Genomic DNA, 14,482 nt, shown 5'->3' on the forward strand with positions numbered 1-14,482 from the left:
AAATAATTATAAAAATAATTATAATTGAAAAAAATTGTCATTATTATATGAACAAAAAAATTACACCAATCGGGGAAGGGTATTGCAGATATTGTATAAAATATCGTATCGTATCGTGAACGGTAAATAATATATACATATAACTGTATAAAAACAAAAATAATATAAACGACGTACGATTTGTTTCGACTTGACGATCATTTCGACGAACGATTATCGATATATCGGATTTTCTTTCGCGTCTTTTTTTTTTTTTTATTTATAAAAATGTCGACGGTTTTGTCAAATGACGTTTCGGACAGATTTGACACGCGGTCGATGATAAAACGAACTTTTCAACCCTAACGATTTTCTATTTTTATGTGTCCCTGTGTGTATGTGTGTGTGCTTTTTTTCTCTCTTTTCTTTTCTTTTCTATCGAGGAAGAAAATGACATCGGATAATAATAATCTATTGGATAATATATATTGTCCCGAACAAATACACGTGCCAATTACCTTTCCAAATATTTTAAAAGTTTATACGAAAGCTGCAATACGCACGCAACCTTACGATTTGTTAAAATGGACCGCGGCATATTTTCGTGCTCTTGCTAATAATGAAGTGCCACCTGTAAAGGTATATATTTAACACATTCAAATTTATATAATATTTATATTAAATTAATTTATTAATTTATATTAAATTTATTCTATTCATTTGGACAACCCTTTCCCCCTCCCCCACCCCCACACACACACACACATACATTTTGCGCATATTTTTTTTCCTTTTTCATTTTATTCTTATCATTATTAACGAATAAATATTTAATTCTCACATTGCTTCCTCAACAACTTAATTCTAAATGTTTCCTTTTCTATTTTTTTTAAAATATTATCCTGAAGTATGAGATAACGCGCATAAAAAAAAGCAAGGGGAGGGGGAGGGGTTTCAATGAAAAGAGTAAAAAGATAAAACGTGTGGAAGATGGGAGAAAAATGTTTGCTGTGTGGAAGAAGCCTGATTAATTATGAACACTCAAGAAGTTTTCGAGTTGATTCGTTTACCCGTTAATATTTCATCTCTCTGTACCTTTTTCTACTTTTTCTTTTTCTTTTTCTTCTTTTTTTTACAAAACAAGAGATTCTCGGATTAAAATTTAATGAATTGTTTTTTCGTTATAATTATTCGTTGAAAATTGTTTCGCATCGATTAATTATTAAATTGTAGAATGTTGTTGAACGTTAAATTGATCAATTATTTTTCACTTTTTTGGATTTGATATTGGCGTTTAGGAAAGATTGGAATATCCACCGTTAATACATCCGTCGGGTATGACTCTTGGATATTTGAAGACTATGTTAAACAGATTTGGAAACGTGAACAAAGTTCCCTTGAGAGCAATTCTGGAACATTGGCAAGGTATCGATCTAGCCGAGGATAGTCTTTATCAGATCTGTCTGATAGGTGGATTTTTACGTGGGGACAGGAATTGTGATTTTTATCATTTTTTAGCAATAGCATGCGGATTTTTGGCTAACGTAAGTTGTTTTCATTATTTTTGTTTTGTTTTTTTTAAACGTAATCTCACACGATTCTAACAAATTATTTGTTAACTCGAACGTGATTTGATTTTTTTTATGATTTTCTATACAACTCTCTATGGGATGTTTTATATATATAGGGTGAAACATTTATTTCATAGATATACGCGTGTTTTATTTTTTAATGATACAACTTGGTTCTTGATTTATGTAAGTTTATAGAACGAGTAAAAAAGGATTGACAAGTATTTTTAAATATTTCATTCTAGGAAGGAACATAAATTGTGTTTAATAAATCATTGTATCTCAAATTTAGCAATATTAAGTTTTCAAATTAGTGTAGAATATATTTTGTTATGCATATTTAAAAATTCGAGAGATATTTCAATATTCCACAAATAATATAATAGGGTTTCAACCCTGACACTGAACTTTAATGTGAATATTTTATTAATAAAATTATTAATAAAAGTTAAATAATAATTCAATAATATTTAAAATAAATTCAATACATTAATGTAGAAAATATTTTGTTACACATATATCAAAATTTAAAAGATATTTAAATGTTCCAAATAATATGTTTCAACCCTGACACTGAACTGTGAACTAAACTGAACTGAACATTTAATAAAATTATTAATAAACGTTAATTAATAATTCTAATATTGCAAATATATTCAATATACCTATTACTTTACAAATAAAATATCAAAAATATATAATAATAAATATATAAATTTATAGGAATTTTTGTTTGGTAAGCCAATAAAAGTAGATACGAAAAATATTTCGATTTAAAATGTTTCACCCTATATAAACGTTATCATCACTCGAAGGTACGACGATATCATCTTGGTACCCTATCGAAAGAAGAAATAAAAAACTTTCTATACTCGTTATTAGCATAATTTCTCGATCGGTTGTACGTAAAAAAAAAAAAAAAAAAAAACTCGTAGAACTTAACGGAGACGATGATTTACGTTTGCGAGCTACTGACGGAGGAGCCTAAGGGCGGTTCTGCGATGATATGTCTTCGTACCTTCCTCAATCTTTACGGATATCTGGCAAATCTTGACTGCAGCGGTGAATATCTGCCGATTATGAAGGAACAAAACGAGGAAGAAATTATTCAACCGACGGATGATCACTGTCATTCTTACCTTTCACCTTCTATTTTAAAATTATGCAAATGTTCTGATTCAACAATGTTCTGTCGTAAAAATATCTGTCAAGTCAGTCAAGAAAATATTCACGAGGTAATTCGTCTATAAATTTTTATTCCAATATTATTTATTTATCCTCAACAAATTTGCACATTATTACGGGCTGATATTTAATTATTATTATTATTATTATTATGTATTTATTATTATTATATTTAATATAATATAATAATATATTATATTATAATAATATTATTTTATTAATATAATTTATTATTTATATTATATATTTATTATATTATTAATATTAATTTATTATTGTTATGTATTTATTATTATTATATTTAATATAATATAATAATATATTATATTATAATAATATAATTTAATATAATATTACTATTATATTTAATTATAAAAAAAAAAATTATTAATTATGTATTTTACGAGTATATTTTACGAATATTTTTACACTTATTACTCTTTTTGTAAATTTTATTTTTGTAAATTCTTCGATCGATATGCAGAGAAGATATTATTGAACAATTTTTTTTAAATGTTTAATTTTTCTTTTTTTTTTTAAATTAAATGGCAAACGTAATAAATCTTCGATCAATTTATTTTTACATCGGACAATCGTCAACTCCGATTTTTTTTGTTTTCTTTCGTACGTTTTAAAAATAATCAAAGAAATATTTCTACCTGTGTTTCTTTTCTTTTTTTTATCGAATACTAATTTTGGTATTTGTATAAAAATAACAACAACGATTGACAATATTTGATAACGCTCGATGACAGGGAGAAAAGAAAAAAATCGTATCGTTTGTCATATTTCGTGTCGGAATACGTAAAAAAAAAGAAAAAAATATTAAATCCATTAACAGTGTTATTTGTCGTGCAAAACACGAACGACGAAAAAGCGTATGTTTTTCAACGAGTAAAATCAAATGCACCCCCTCTCCCCCCTTACCCCCGTTATTATACTTTGAGGATAAAATTCCAATCGGATAATTATAAAGAAATAAATTCAAATACTTTTTATATTCGTAATTGAAAAACGTATGCGACACTATATTTAACTTTTATTACAATCGATATTCGAATATTTTTTCATCGATCTGTAAATACATTTACAGGTTTAAAAAAAACTGGCCATACTGAAAATAATCCCATAAGTTCTTTTTATTTGACAAATATAAAATATAAAAAATGAACGAGCAACATAGATCCTATGTAACTCGTTTATTTTTCTTCTCTTTTTTTTTCTATTATTTATTTTTTTTATTTATTTTTATGGATCGAGATTATCGATATGAAATAAAAAAAAAAAACACATTACGAACTTTCTCAGACTAATGGTGGTCTTCGAACTTAGTTCCATAGAAAATCTACCTAAAAGTTCCATAAATTACTTAATTTTTTTTTTTTATAAATATATTACATTGTATTAAATTATATTAAACAATAGTAATTTTATAATAATTTTAATTATACCACGTTCGAGATAAAAACAACTTAGCGAACGCATATATGCGGCCTCGTATACTCTACACCAATAACATTCGTTAAACGCATATATGCAACTTGAAAAAAATTTTAAACCAAAAATATTAACTAACGAGAAAGTAATAAATTTAGTAGAACGAAAAAAAGAAGAAAAATTTATTTTCGTTAGATAAAATATATTTTTTTTACATTCGTAATGTGAATAGGGGAAGAGGGAGGGGGTGAGTACACACACCCCATTATTACAGTGAATCAAAAAAGTTTGAAGATACTACTTTATTATTGATTTTCTTCGAAGTTAAATAATAAAATCATTTTCGACAAATTTATTATACTTTATATTCATCATCATCATCATCATTATGATATTTTTTTGATACTTGACAAAGTGTTGTTTACGTATAAGTGAACTTTTTTTTGACTGTAGTTAAGTACACCTGTATATATGTATGTATGTATGTATGTATGTGTGTTTTTACTATCAGGAAGAAGAATGTTTGTGCGTGTTGGAAGAAAACGATAAAGAGGGGGATGAAGTGAAAGGGGATGAAAAGAACGAGGAGGAAGAATTGGAAGAGATGGATGTTGAAAGTAACTCGAACGTTGAGAAAAAAAACATGGAACAAGTATTATACGGTTCGAAAATAAAAATCACTAGCAAACTCGACGAGACGATCGATCGTTTGGTCAACGAGAAAAACGACGACGACGACGACGAAGAAGAGGAGGAGGAGAAGGGGAAGGAGGAGAAGGGGTGGGTTGTTGAGGAAAACTCGGAGAATGCAGCAGAGGTTTGTGGTTGTTCGATCGAATATAAAAAGAAAAAGAAAATATATATATGTATATAAAAATAAAATATAAAAAAGTAGGGTGGTATGGTGGTTGGTAGGTAGGTAAAAAAAAGTGTCAAGTTAGGGTTATATTTATTTGCACGAATTCCCGTAAAAGATTATGGTTGGATTGTTGGAAACATCGTTGTTATTATTATTACGATATATCTATTTTTTTTTTCTCGTATCACAGTGTCACACATGGTTTATCTTCTATGATATAAAACGTGTGAACCCTTGTTGAAGGGTTGAATGGGATTAATGTATAGGTAACGTTGTATAGGCACGAATAATACAAAGAAATAATAATAATAATATAAAATAGATTTGTAAAATAATAATTTTGTTAGTAAAAAAAAAACGTTTTTATTTTTATATATATTTTTTAAACTTCGTTCAAATAATTATTTAAATAACTTGCAATTGGGTTGTAGTAAAGTAAACTTTCGTTCACTTGTTTGAACAAAATGATTCTTCTAAAATGAAATTTATTCTTTCGTCGTGTTTATATAATGCGTATTAAAAAATCTACATTTTGTTTCTTATTAATCATGATTTAGTATTATTGAAAAAAAAAAGAAGAAAAGAATTGTTTTAAACGTAGGAGAAAAATATTATTACGATCGTTTAACATTAAAGAAAGTATCGCGAATAAATTTTCATCGTTTCAAACGTATCTTGTTCATTTTCTCGTTTCATAACTATGATCGTAAATAAAAATCGAAGGAAATAAAAGTGGAATAATAATAATAATAATAATAATAATAATAATAATAATAATATGTAACAGGCATAGTTATAGAAAATACGACAAGAATGATTATTACGAGGAAGAATATAGCATAGGCAGTAACTATTATACCCAAGGTTTTACAGTCGCGATTTAACGTGGCATTTAACGATCTCGTTCGTTAAAATACAACGTTAAGATAATTCTTGATGGTATATATTAATCCACGAGTTCGTTTTACGTTTAACATCGTTGAAATTTTGTATACAAGATAATCGTAGGGATCCACCACGTTTAATGGAACGATTAAAAACTTAGAATAATTTTAATTTATTAAATTTAATAAATTTAATTTATTTATTATGGAATATAATCTCATTGATTTGTTCTTTTTTTCGTTTTTTTTTCTGAAATATTTGTCAATCAAAAAATAAAAATCGTTGTCCTCAATAAGATCGAATGAATTTTTATCGCGTAAAATTTCACGTGAAATTGTGAATTTATTTTACATTTTTGTTTTATATTTTCCATAACGTATAATTGTTATTTGCAAAATTTTCGTTTTCGATAAAAGTATTTGTTTTTTTTGTTTAATTAATGTTTGATATTGATTACTCGTCAAGATAAATTTATTTATTTTATTATCGTGCAAAAATATTTCGACTGCATAGGAATTGAAAGTTTAAGTATATTCGTGTTATAGTTAAATAAAAACAAAAATAACGTCTACAAAAATATTGCGTGTAAGACATCGAGAAAATTTTCTAAAGAAAACTTGAAATCGTAAATAACGTTATATATTTACTTGCTAAGACATTACGAGATTACGTATAACAGTTATCCAACGTATAAAACAAATAAAAAAAAACAATAAATGCAATTCCAAACTTAGATAATCCAAGAAGAAGAAGAAGAAGAAAAAGGAAAAGAAGATAAAAAAGTGGAAGAAGAAATGAGACAGGAAGAATTAGATTATTCACAAGTTCCGGATCGTTACTCTTCCGAGGAACAATCGGAGGATTTGAATTTGGATGAATTTGGAGGAAATATGGAACAAGAAGAAGAAGAAGAAAAAGAAGAAATGGAGGAAAGTGGGGAAAGGGTTTGGTACCAAATGGAAAGCATGGAAAATTACTCTGGCGAATTTGTCGATGCTTTCAGTGATGTTTGCACGTGTCCCAAACGAGAACAACCCGAGCATATTCCAACAGCACCTACACCATCAACAGAAGCAGCAGCACGTTCTTCGTACGATCCGGTTGAAGAGTTTATTAAAAGAATGGAAACTGAGATTGAAAAGGGTCGGTTGAAAAGAATTTTTCGAATAGACGGAATAGGTCCGGTAGTTTCAGAAAAACAAGTGACAGCTGTTGGGATCTGGTTAGTTGACTGTGCTCGTCGTCAGGAAGGTCTAGTTGGACCACGCAATATCAAACATTTTCTTTGTCCAGACCTTCAGGTCCCCAATAGTGATTGCCAAAGCCGATAACTCTAACTTCATACTACGTTCTTTTTTCTTCTTTTTTTTTTTTCTATCTATCATATATATTTCTTATTCTATTTGATTCTATTCTATTCTATTCTATTGAATTCTATTTTATTCTATTATATTCTATCGAATTTTTTAACGACATTGTCCAATTATTCGATCGAATTTTATATTATCCATGATAAAGTTGATTTATTCTGAATGATTATATATATGAATTAAGTATTGAATTTGAATATTCGTTTGTTTAGTTTAATGGATTAGGATATGTCTTTTATTTGTGATTAGATAGAATTTTATTTGGTATATATTGTTATAATATTATTAATAATGTAATTATATATATCTGTTATTCTGAAAGAATTTGAATTGATTTGTTTATTTGGATATATCTATATTTTTTAAATATTATAATAATTTAATTTATATTTATAAATACTTGAACTTTGCATTATCCATGATAAAGTTGATTTATTCTGAATGATTATATATGAATTAAGTATTGAATTTGAATATTCGTTTGTTTAGTTTAATGGATTAGGATATGTCTTTTATTTGAGATAGAATTTCATTTGTTATAATATTATTAATAATGTAATTATATATTTCTGTTATTGTTCAAGAATTTGAATTGATTTGTGTTACTTGGGGGTATATTTATATATATATTTTTAAAATATTATAATAATTTAAATTATATTTATAAATACTTGAACTTTATATTATCCGTGATAAAGTTGATTTATTCTGAATGAGTATATATATGAATTAAGTATTGAATTTGAATATTCGTTTGTTTAGTTTAATGGATTAGGATATGTCTTTTATTTGAGATTAGATAGAATTTCATTTGTTATAATATTATTAATAATGTAATTATATATTCCTGTTATTGTGCAAGAATTGAATTGATTTGTGTTTACTTGAGGGGTATTTATATATATATTTTTAAAATATTATAATAATTTAATTTATATTTATAAATACTTGAACTTTATATTATCCATGATAAAGTTGATTTATTCTGAATGATTATATATATGAATTAAGTATTGAATTTGAATATTCGTTTGTTTAGTTTAATGGATTAGAATATGTCTTTTATTTGAGGTTAGATAGAATTTTATTTGGTATATATTGTTATAATATTATTAATAATGTAATTATATATATCTGTAATTCTGAAAGAATTTGAATTTATTTGTTTATTTAGGTATATCTATATTTTTTAAATATTATAATAATTTAATTTATATTTATAAATACTTGAACTTTATATTATCCATGATAAAGTTGATTTATTCTGAATAAGTATACATATGAATTAAGTATTGAATTTGAATATTCGTTTGTTTAGTTTAATGGATTAGAATATTTCTTTTATTTGAGATTAGATAGAATTTTATTTGGTATATATTGTTATAAAATTAATAATAATGTAATTATATATATCTGTTATTCTGCAAGAATTTTAATTGATTTATTTTACTTGGGTATATCTATATTTTTTAACTATTATAATAATTTCATATATATTTAAATATATTTGAAAAAGGACAAATTGAATCCTTAGACCAATATATATTTATCTGATATTTATTATAACATAATATTATAATAAATTCATTAAAAAATTTTCTAATAGATATATTTTATCTATTTTTTGAATAATTTTATCCATGCACATATACGTATCATTTACAATTTTATTATACCCCATATACAACAATTCAATTTGGAAATATCCAAAAAAAAAGCATAAAGAAAAAAATCGAGTAGAAAATTAAAAATAAAAATTTCATATCACGTTCGTATTCGTCAAAAGAAAAAAAAAAGAAAGAAAAAGAAAAAAAAGAAAAAGAAAAAATCCTAGTACCAAAACGTCACACGAATTTTCCCCATAGAAATTTTTTCGATCGAATTTTCGAGATATTCTCTCGAGATACTTTCGAGATTCGAACCCGATTGATCCCAAAGCAACATCGTAGAGAATTACTTCCGACATTTTCGAGTTTTCTCACATTTTTCTATTTCTCTTCGTCAACACCGGAAGAATTTCAAATTTCAAATTCATAAATGAATTTTCCATTAGCGAAGCAAATAACCAACACGTACCAATACGATATTTATTCACCTAGCATTTTGTAATACCAGAATTTTTCATATCACATTTTATTCCCACGTTATTTGCATATTTATATATATAAAAAAAAAAAAACATTATCATATAATAATCGTAATCATATTTATAACAATTTGATTTTTAATTCGGATTTACTTTTAATTCTCAAACCAACGTGAAATATGATCGATACAACAAATTCCATATCACATTTCTATATAATATATAATATTATTAATAATATATTATAAGTATATATATATTTCAATGAAATTAATTCGAAGTTTTCCTTTTTTTTTGTTTAAAATTGTCCAAACAGTTTATTTTACTTCACGTATTATCCTTCTCTTTTTCGAAATAAAATAAATCAGAGATTATTGTGTTATTCCAGTTTAAAACCTTAAAAACGACATTGAATCCTCTCCGTACGATCAATACTCAGTTATTTCAGTTCTCCCTTCCCCCCCTCTTTCTGTCCCCCCTCTACCCACTATACCTTCTACAACCCCCTTTTCACCCGCCCCACCCCCCGAGAAAAATAAAAAAGCCAACGTAATAAAAGTATTTTTATATTTATATATCGCCGTTCACAATTTTCTTCTGTAATAATCAAGATAGATAAACTGTAATAAACTTTTATACAAAATGTATTTAAAAAAAACAAAAAAAAAACCAAAGAAAAAAAAACGAAAAGAGAAAGGCAACGAATCGTGATAAATTATTGGAAAATATACTCGCGTTAGGAAATTAGAAAGTATATTTTTATATATCCTTTCTTTTTTTTTTTTTATCTTTTCTTAAAAGATAAAACATAATCCTAATTTGTAATATTTAAAGATGCCAAGGGTAGGGGGGTATAAGGAAAACCGGATGGTGTTCTCACTCGAACAGTAGTAGTTTTAAACTAATCTAACCGATTTCTCATAACGTTGGTAAGAGATCTTAGGGATATATATTTCCTCACTTGCGTCCAATTAGCAAGATAATTTATTGTAATATCGAAGGAGAAACGAGCACGAAAATTCTCTCAAGCGCGTATTTTACTAGCATAAGCGCGTTTACTAGATACGTTAGAAACGCGCTAGAATTTCTATTACATATTTACTATATATGTATATATGTATGTATGTGTGTATGTATATATGTTACATATATATATGCATACATATACATCTACATGTATATTTCGACATACGAGTAGCTCATATCAAATAGATGTGTCTTCGTATCGTTGTTAACTATCGTATCGTTACTTCCAACTAATAAGATCGATTATTATTATTATTTTTGTAACTAATATTTAACAAATATAATAAAAAAAAGCAACTTTTACGCACGACAATTAAACGATTTATTTGTTATTCTAACTAACGTGAAAAAAATACAAAAATAAATCCTCTTTCTTAGGATAAATTTTGTTTAATTAAAATTTCAATTAAATTGTATATTTATTTAATAATTAAATAATTATCTGCTATTAGATTACTATTTATGTATATATGTTACATATATACGCATACATATACATCTACATGTATATTTCGACATACGAGTAGCTCATATCAAATAGATCTGTCTTCGTATCGTTGTTAACTCTATCGTATCGTTACTTCCAACTAATAAGATCGATTATTATTATTATTAATTTTTGTAATTAATATTTAACAAATATAATAAAAAAAGCAACTTTTTTTTTTTTTTTTTTTTACGTACGACAATTAAACGATTTACTTGTTATTCTAACTAACGTGAAAAAAATGCAAAAATAAATCTATGTCTCTTTCTTAGGATAGATTTTGTTTAAATAAAATTTCAATTAAATTATATATTTACCTAATAATAAAATATTTATCTGCTATATTAGAACTATATTATTACTATTTGAAAGTTGAATAATTTAACAATTATAATACGATTAAAGTCAAGATATTTGAATAAGAATATTGTTACAATTAATTGATCAAATATGAACAATGTTATTCTCATCTGATCGATAAGAAAATTCGTCAAATAATAATAATATTAACAATAATAATAATAGGAGATAGTAACGATTGTAGAACTTGGAGAATGGTAAGCTCGTGGAATTGGTTGAGCAAATATTTATTCGAATATTATTCATCCAAGAATCCAGACTAAGGTATTCAAGATTAATTTAGGGTGTTTCACTATAAGCTAAAACCAAAATAGTTTTTAATATATCCCTTCGACTAATAATACCCAAAACTTAAATCACATCGAACTAACAAGAAGTAAAGTAGTAAGTAAGGAAGTAAGTAACTTTACTTCGTTGCTTATTAAGATATTTCGAGAATTTTAATATAACAATTTTATTCAATTGCTTCGCGTAAAACTTACAATTATTTATCGTTTAACAGAAAGTTAATAAACAATTATCTAAACATTCCAATTTTTTCCAATTGTTAAACACACTTGAGTCAATAAAAACGTATATATTCTATTGAATTGTTTTAACAAAAAAAAGTTCGTACCAATTATAGAAAATAAAAATTTATTTAAAAATAATCACAAAACTATCCCACCTAAGTATGTGTACCTATATATATATATATGCGTGTGTATGTATATACTGTCTATAAAAGATAAAGAAAGGAAGAAAAAGAAGAAACGAGGGGAATGCTTATCGATTTTTGTCGACCCACACTAACACACATATATCTATATCATACATACATAGATAGATATACTTACATAAACACACATACACACATACGAACGTGAAGATGGTTAGTAAATTCAACGGATTGCTTCGTGACCCATTCCAACTAACGTCTACTTACCACATCGTTGATTTTACCCAAGGGGTCGCGAACTACGACGAAAAAGGACGAGAAGACGGCGGGGGGTGATGTGGGGTGGTGGGGTTAGGGGAGTTTTGAGAGATACACTCATGCCCTCGTATCTCTTGACTATCTTTAACTGGATGCAAAGGAAGGAAGGAAGGAAGGAAGGAAGGATGTTATCTGCTTTAAAACACAGCGGTCGTCTATTTCGTAGGACATACGTGCAATTCTTAAGATTAGATCCTAGAAAAAATGGGTCGTACTAATCATAAAAAAAGAACAACTGATTATATATATGTATGTACTATTCTACAATGCATATATAAAGTCTACAAATTGTAATATTTTTGTTAGTACACTTTAATCCTTATTATAGTCAACATATATATTAAAAATTGTACCTTCGCAGAGTTAAACAGTTAACAGTTTCATAGTTTCGTTTAAGTATTAAAGTTAGGATGTTGTTACGTATCTACGAATCGATTATTTTCCTCGCCATATTTAATTGCATTTTAATACACGGTTGGGTCATAGAAATTGGTATTCCTGATTTTGTGGTTGATGATAGAAACGAATTACGAGAAAGTACGCGTCGTCCGTTGAATTTCATCTTTCCAGGTGAGATTCCCCCGAATGATTAAAAGGATTTTATTTTGATTTATTTTATGCTATTATTATTTTTGTTCTAAGATATTTTCTTCTGCTTGTCTTTGATTCATTTTTATTTGATTTATTCATTATATTTAGGAACAAAATGGTGCGGAAGTGGAAACATTGCTGACGATTATGACGATCTTGGCAGATTCGCTGAAACCGATGCTTGCTGTCGTGAACACGATTATTGCGACGATATTATCGAAGCTATGACGACCAAATATAATCTAACGAATCCTTCTTTTTATACGAGGTGAAATAACCTTACTTTTTTAAATCATTTTATTGGTTATTATTTCTGACCAATCAAAACTATCAGATTCTCAAGTATCTTTTCAAAATTTGTTCGATTTTTGAGGTTAGGATTTTGTTTTATTCTTCTTATTCTTCTTCTATTCTTTTTATAATGATCGTTTGAAAAAAATATGAACGTGGGTGGCCGGTTGATTCGTTTATTTCGTATACCTAAACGTACCATCTAAATCCCACTTATGTTGGGCTCATAAATTGCCTTACCCAAGACCCTCAAATTAAACCTCTTAGATTATTTATTGTCCATGGGATTGGATGAAGAGCCGTATGGTTTACTAGAAAAAAAAATGTTAGAAAAGGGGAAGAGAGAGAAGCACTAATTGAACATATTTTAGATGCAATATGTTCCGCATACGGGAACAGTTAAGATGAATTTAGGTACCTTCGGAAACTGTCAATTAACTGTGTATTTAGATTTGTAAAGGTACATAACCTAGAAGTTTATTGATTATCTATTTCATATTTCGAACTATATTCCGCATACGAAACAACAGTTAAAGGGAATTCGATTAGCATTAGAAAACTGTCAATTACGCGTTTATGTGCACATTTGTAAAATTATAAACAACAAATAGCTTTGCTGATTATCCAAATATCTCCAAATGTTAATTATTATTGTAACAGATTTGAAATGATTTCAATTTAAAATCGGATAGTCATTTTTCTGAGTAAATTCTATATTTAAATTAAAAATAATCTTCAAAAGTGAGAGATAACCGAAAGTTTGATAAATTTTTGTTGCGAGTTAACCTAAATGATAGGACAAGACAATGGTATCATCCTATCGATCCGTTGGTGAATCTCGTAAATCATAAGATTACCTCTTGACGATGAAATATTCTTCATTGAAAGTTGATAAAAATCAAATAATATGATTGATTAACGAGTCTGCCCCATGTGAACATGGGGTATCACGTGCTATAGTTCGCCTGTCACCTACACATCAGGTGGGATTATCGAACGACGTTACTTTTATTGCTTCCATATTCTACTGCTCGTGTCATCATTACGCGTGTACACGTAGCCTGTACGTGTCGTATAGGTTGCATCCTTTATTAGTTTACTCCAACGAACTGGAATAAATGAATCGCATGAAACTCGGGCATAGCAATCGGACTAACTGGTTCGATTCTAGTGTCATGAACGAAGGATTAATCTTTTTTCTTTTTTCATTTCTTTTTTCTCTTTTTATTGTTTCGTTATTGAAACACCATTCCCCTTTCCCCTTCCTAATACTGACCTATTCCAATCCCCGTTAAACATGGGAAGAGAAGGTAGAAATTATTGGCCACTAGATCCTGATTAGTTAGCACTTGCTTCTACATTAAACGTAATCAACATTG

At 27.2% G+C, this 14,482-nt stretch overlaps 2 protein-coding genes across 3 annotated transcripts in view; both read left to right on the forward strand.

The window, feature by feature from the left end:
- The window catches only part of LOC122522193 (transmembrane protein 132E), a 128,180-nt gene that overhangs the window by 71,975 nt on the left and 41,723 nt on the right, over positions 1 to 14,482 (forward strand). The gene's annotated exons all lie outside the window — the stretch shown is intronic.
- On the forward strand, positions 1,232 to 7,282 carry LOC122522194. Its single transcript, XM_043643040.1, has 3 exons — positions 1,232 to 1,523; positions 2,519 to 2,785; positions 6,651 to 7,282. The coding sequence occupies exons 1-3, from the start codon at positions 1,317 to 1,319 to the stop codon at positions 7,245 to 7,247; spliced, it is 1,071 nt and encodes a 356-aa protein (XP_043498975.1). The 5' UTR covers positions 1,232 to 1,316; the 3' UTR covers positions 7,248 to 7,282.

Source organism: Polistes fuscatus, unplaced genomic scaffold (genome assembly GCF_010416935.1).
Source record: "Polistes fuscatus isolate 324 unplaced genomic scaffold, CU_Pfus_HIC Scaffold5, whole genome shotgun sequence".
Lineage (NCBI taxonomy): Eukaryota > Metazoa > Arthropoda > Insecta > Hymenoptera > Vespidae > Polistes > Polistes fuscatus.

Coding starts and splice junctions, on each gene's coding strand:
- LOC122522194 (XM_043643040.1), top strand. CDS start 1,317: ATGACTCTTGGATATTTGAAGACTATGTTAAACAGATTTGGAAACGTG. Junction 1,524..2,518: donor CATGCGGATTTTTGGCTAAC/GTAAGTTGTTTT, acceptor TACGTTTGCGAG/CTACTGACGGAGGAGCCTAA. Junction 2,786..6,650: donor GTCAAGAAAATATTCACGAG/GTAATTCGTCTA, acceptor TTCCAAACTTAG/ATAATCCAAGAAGAAGAAGA.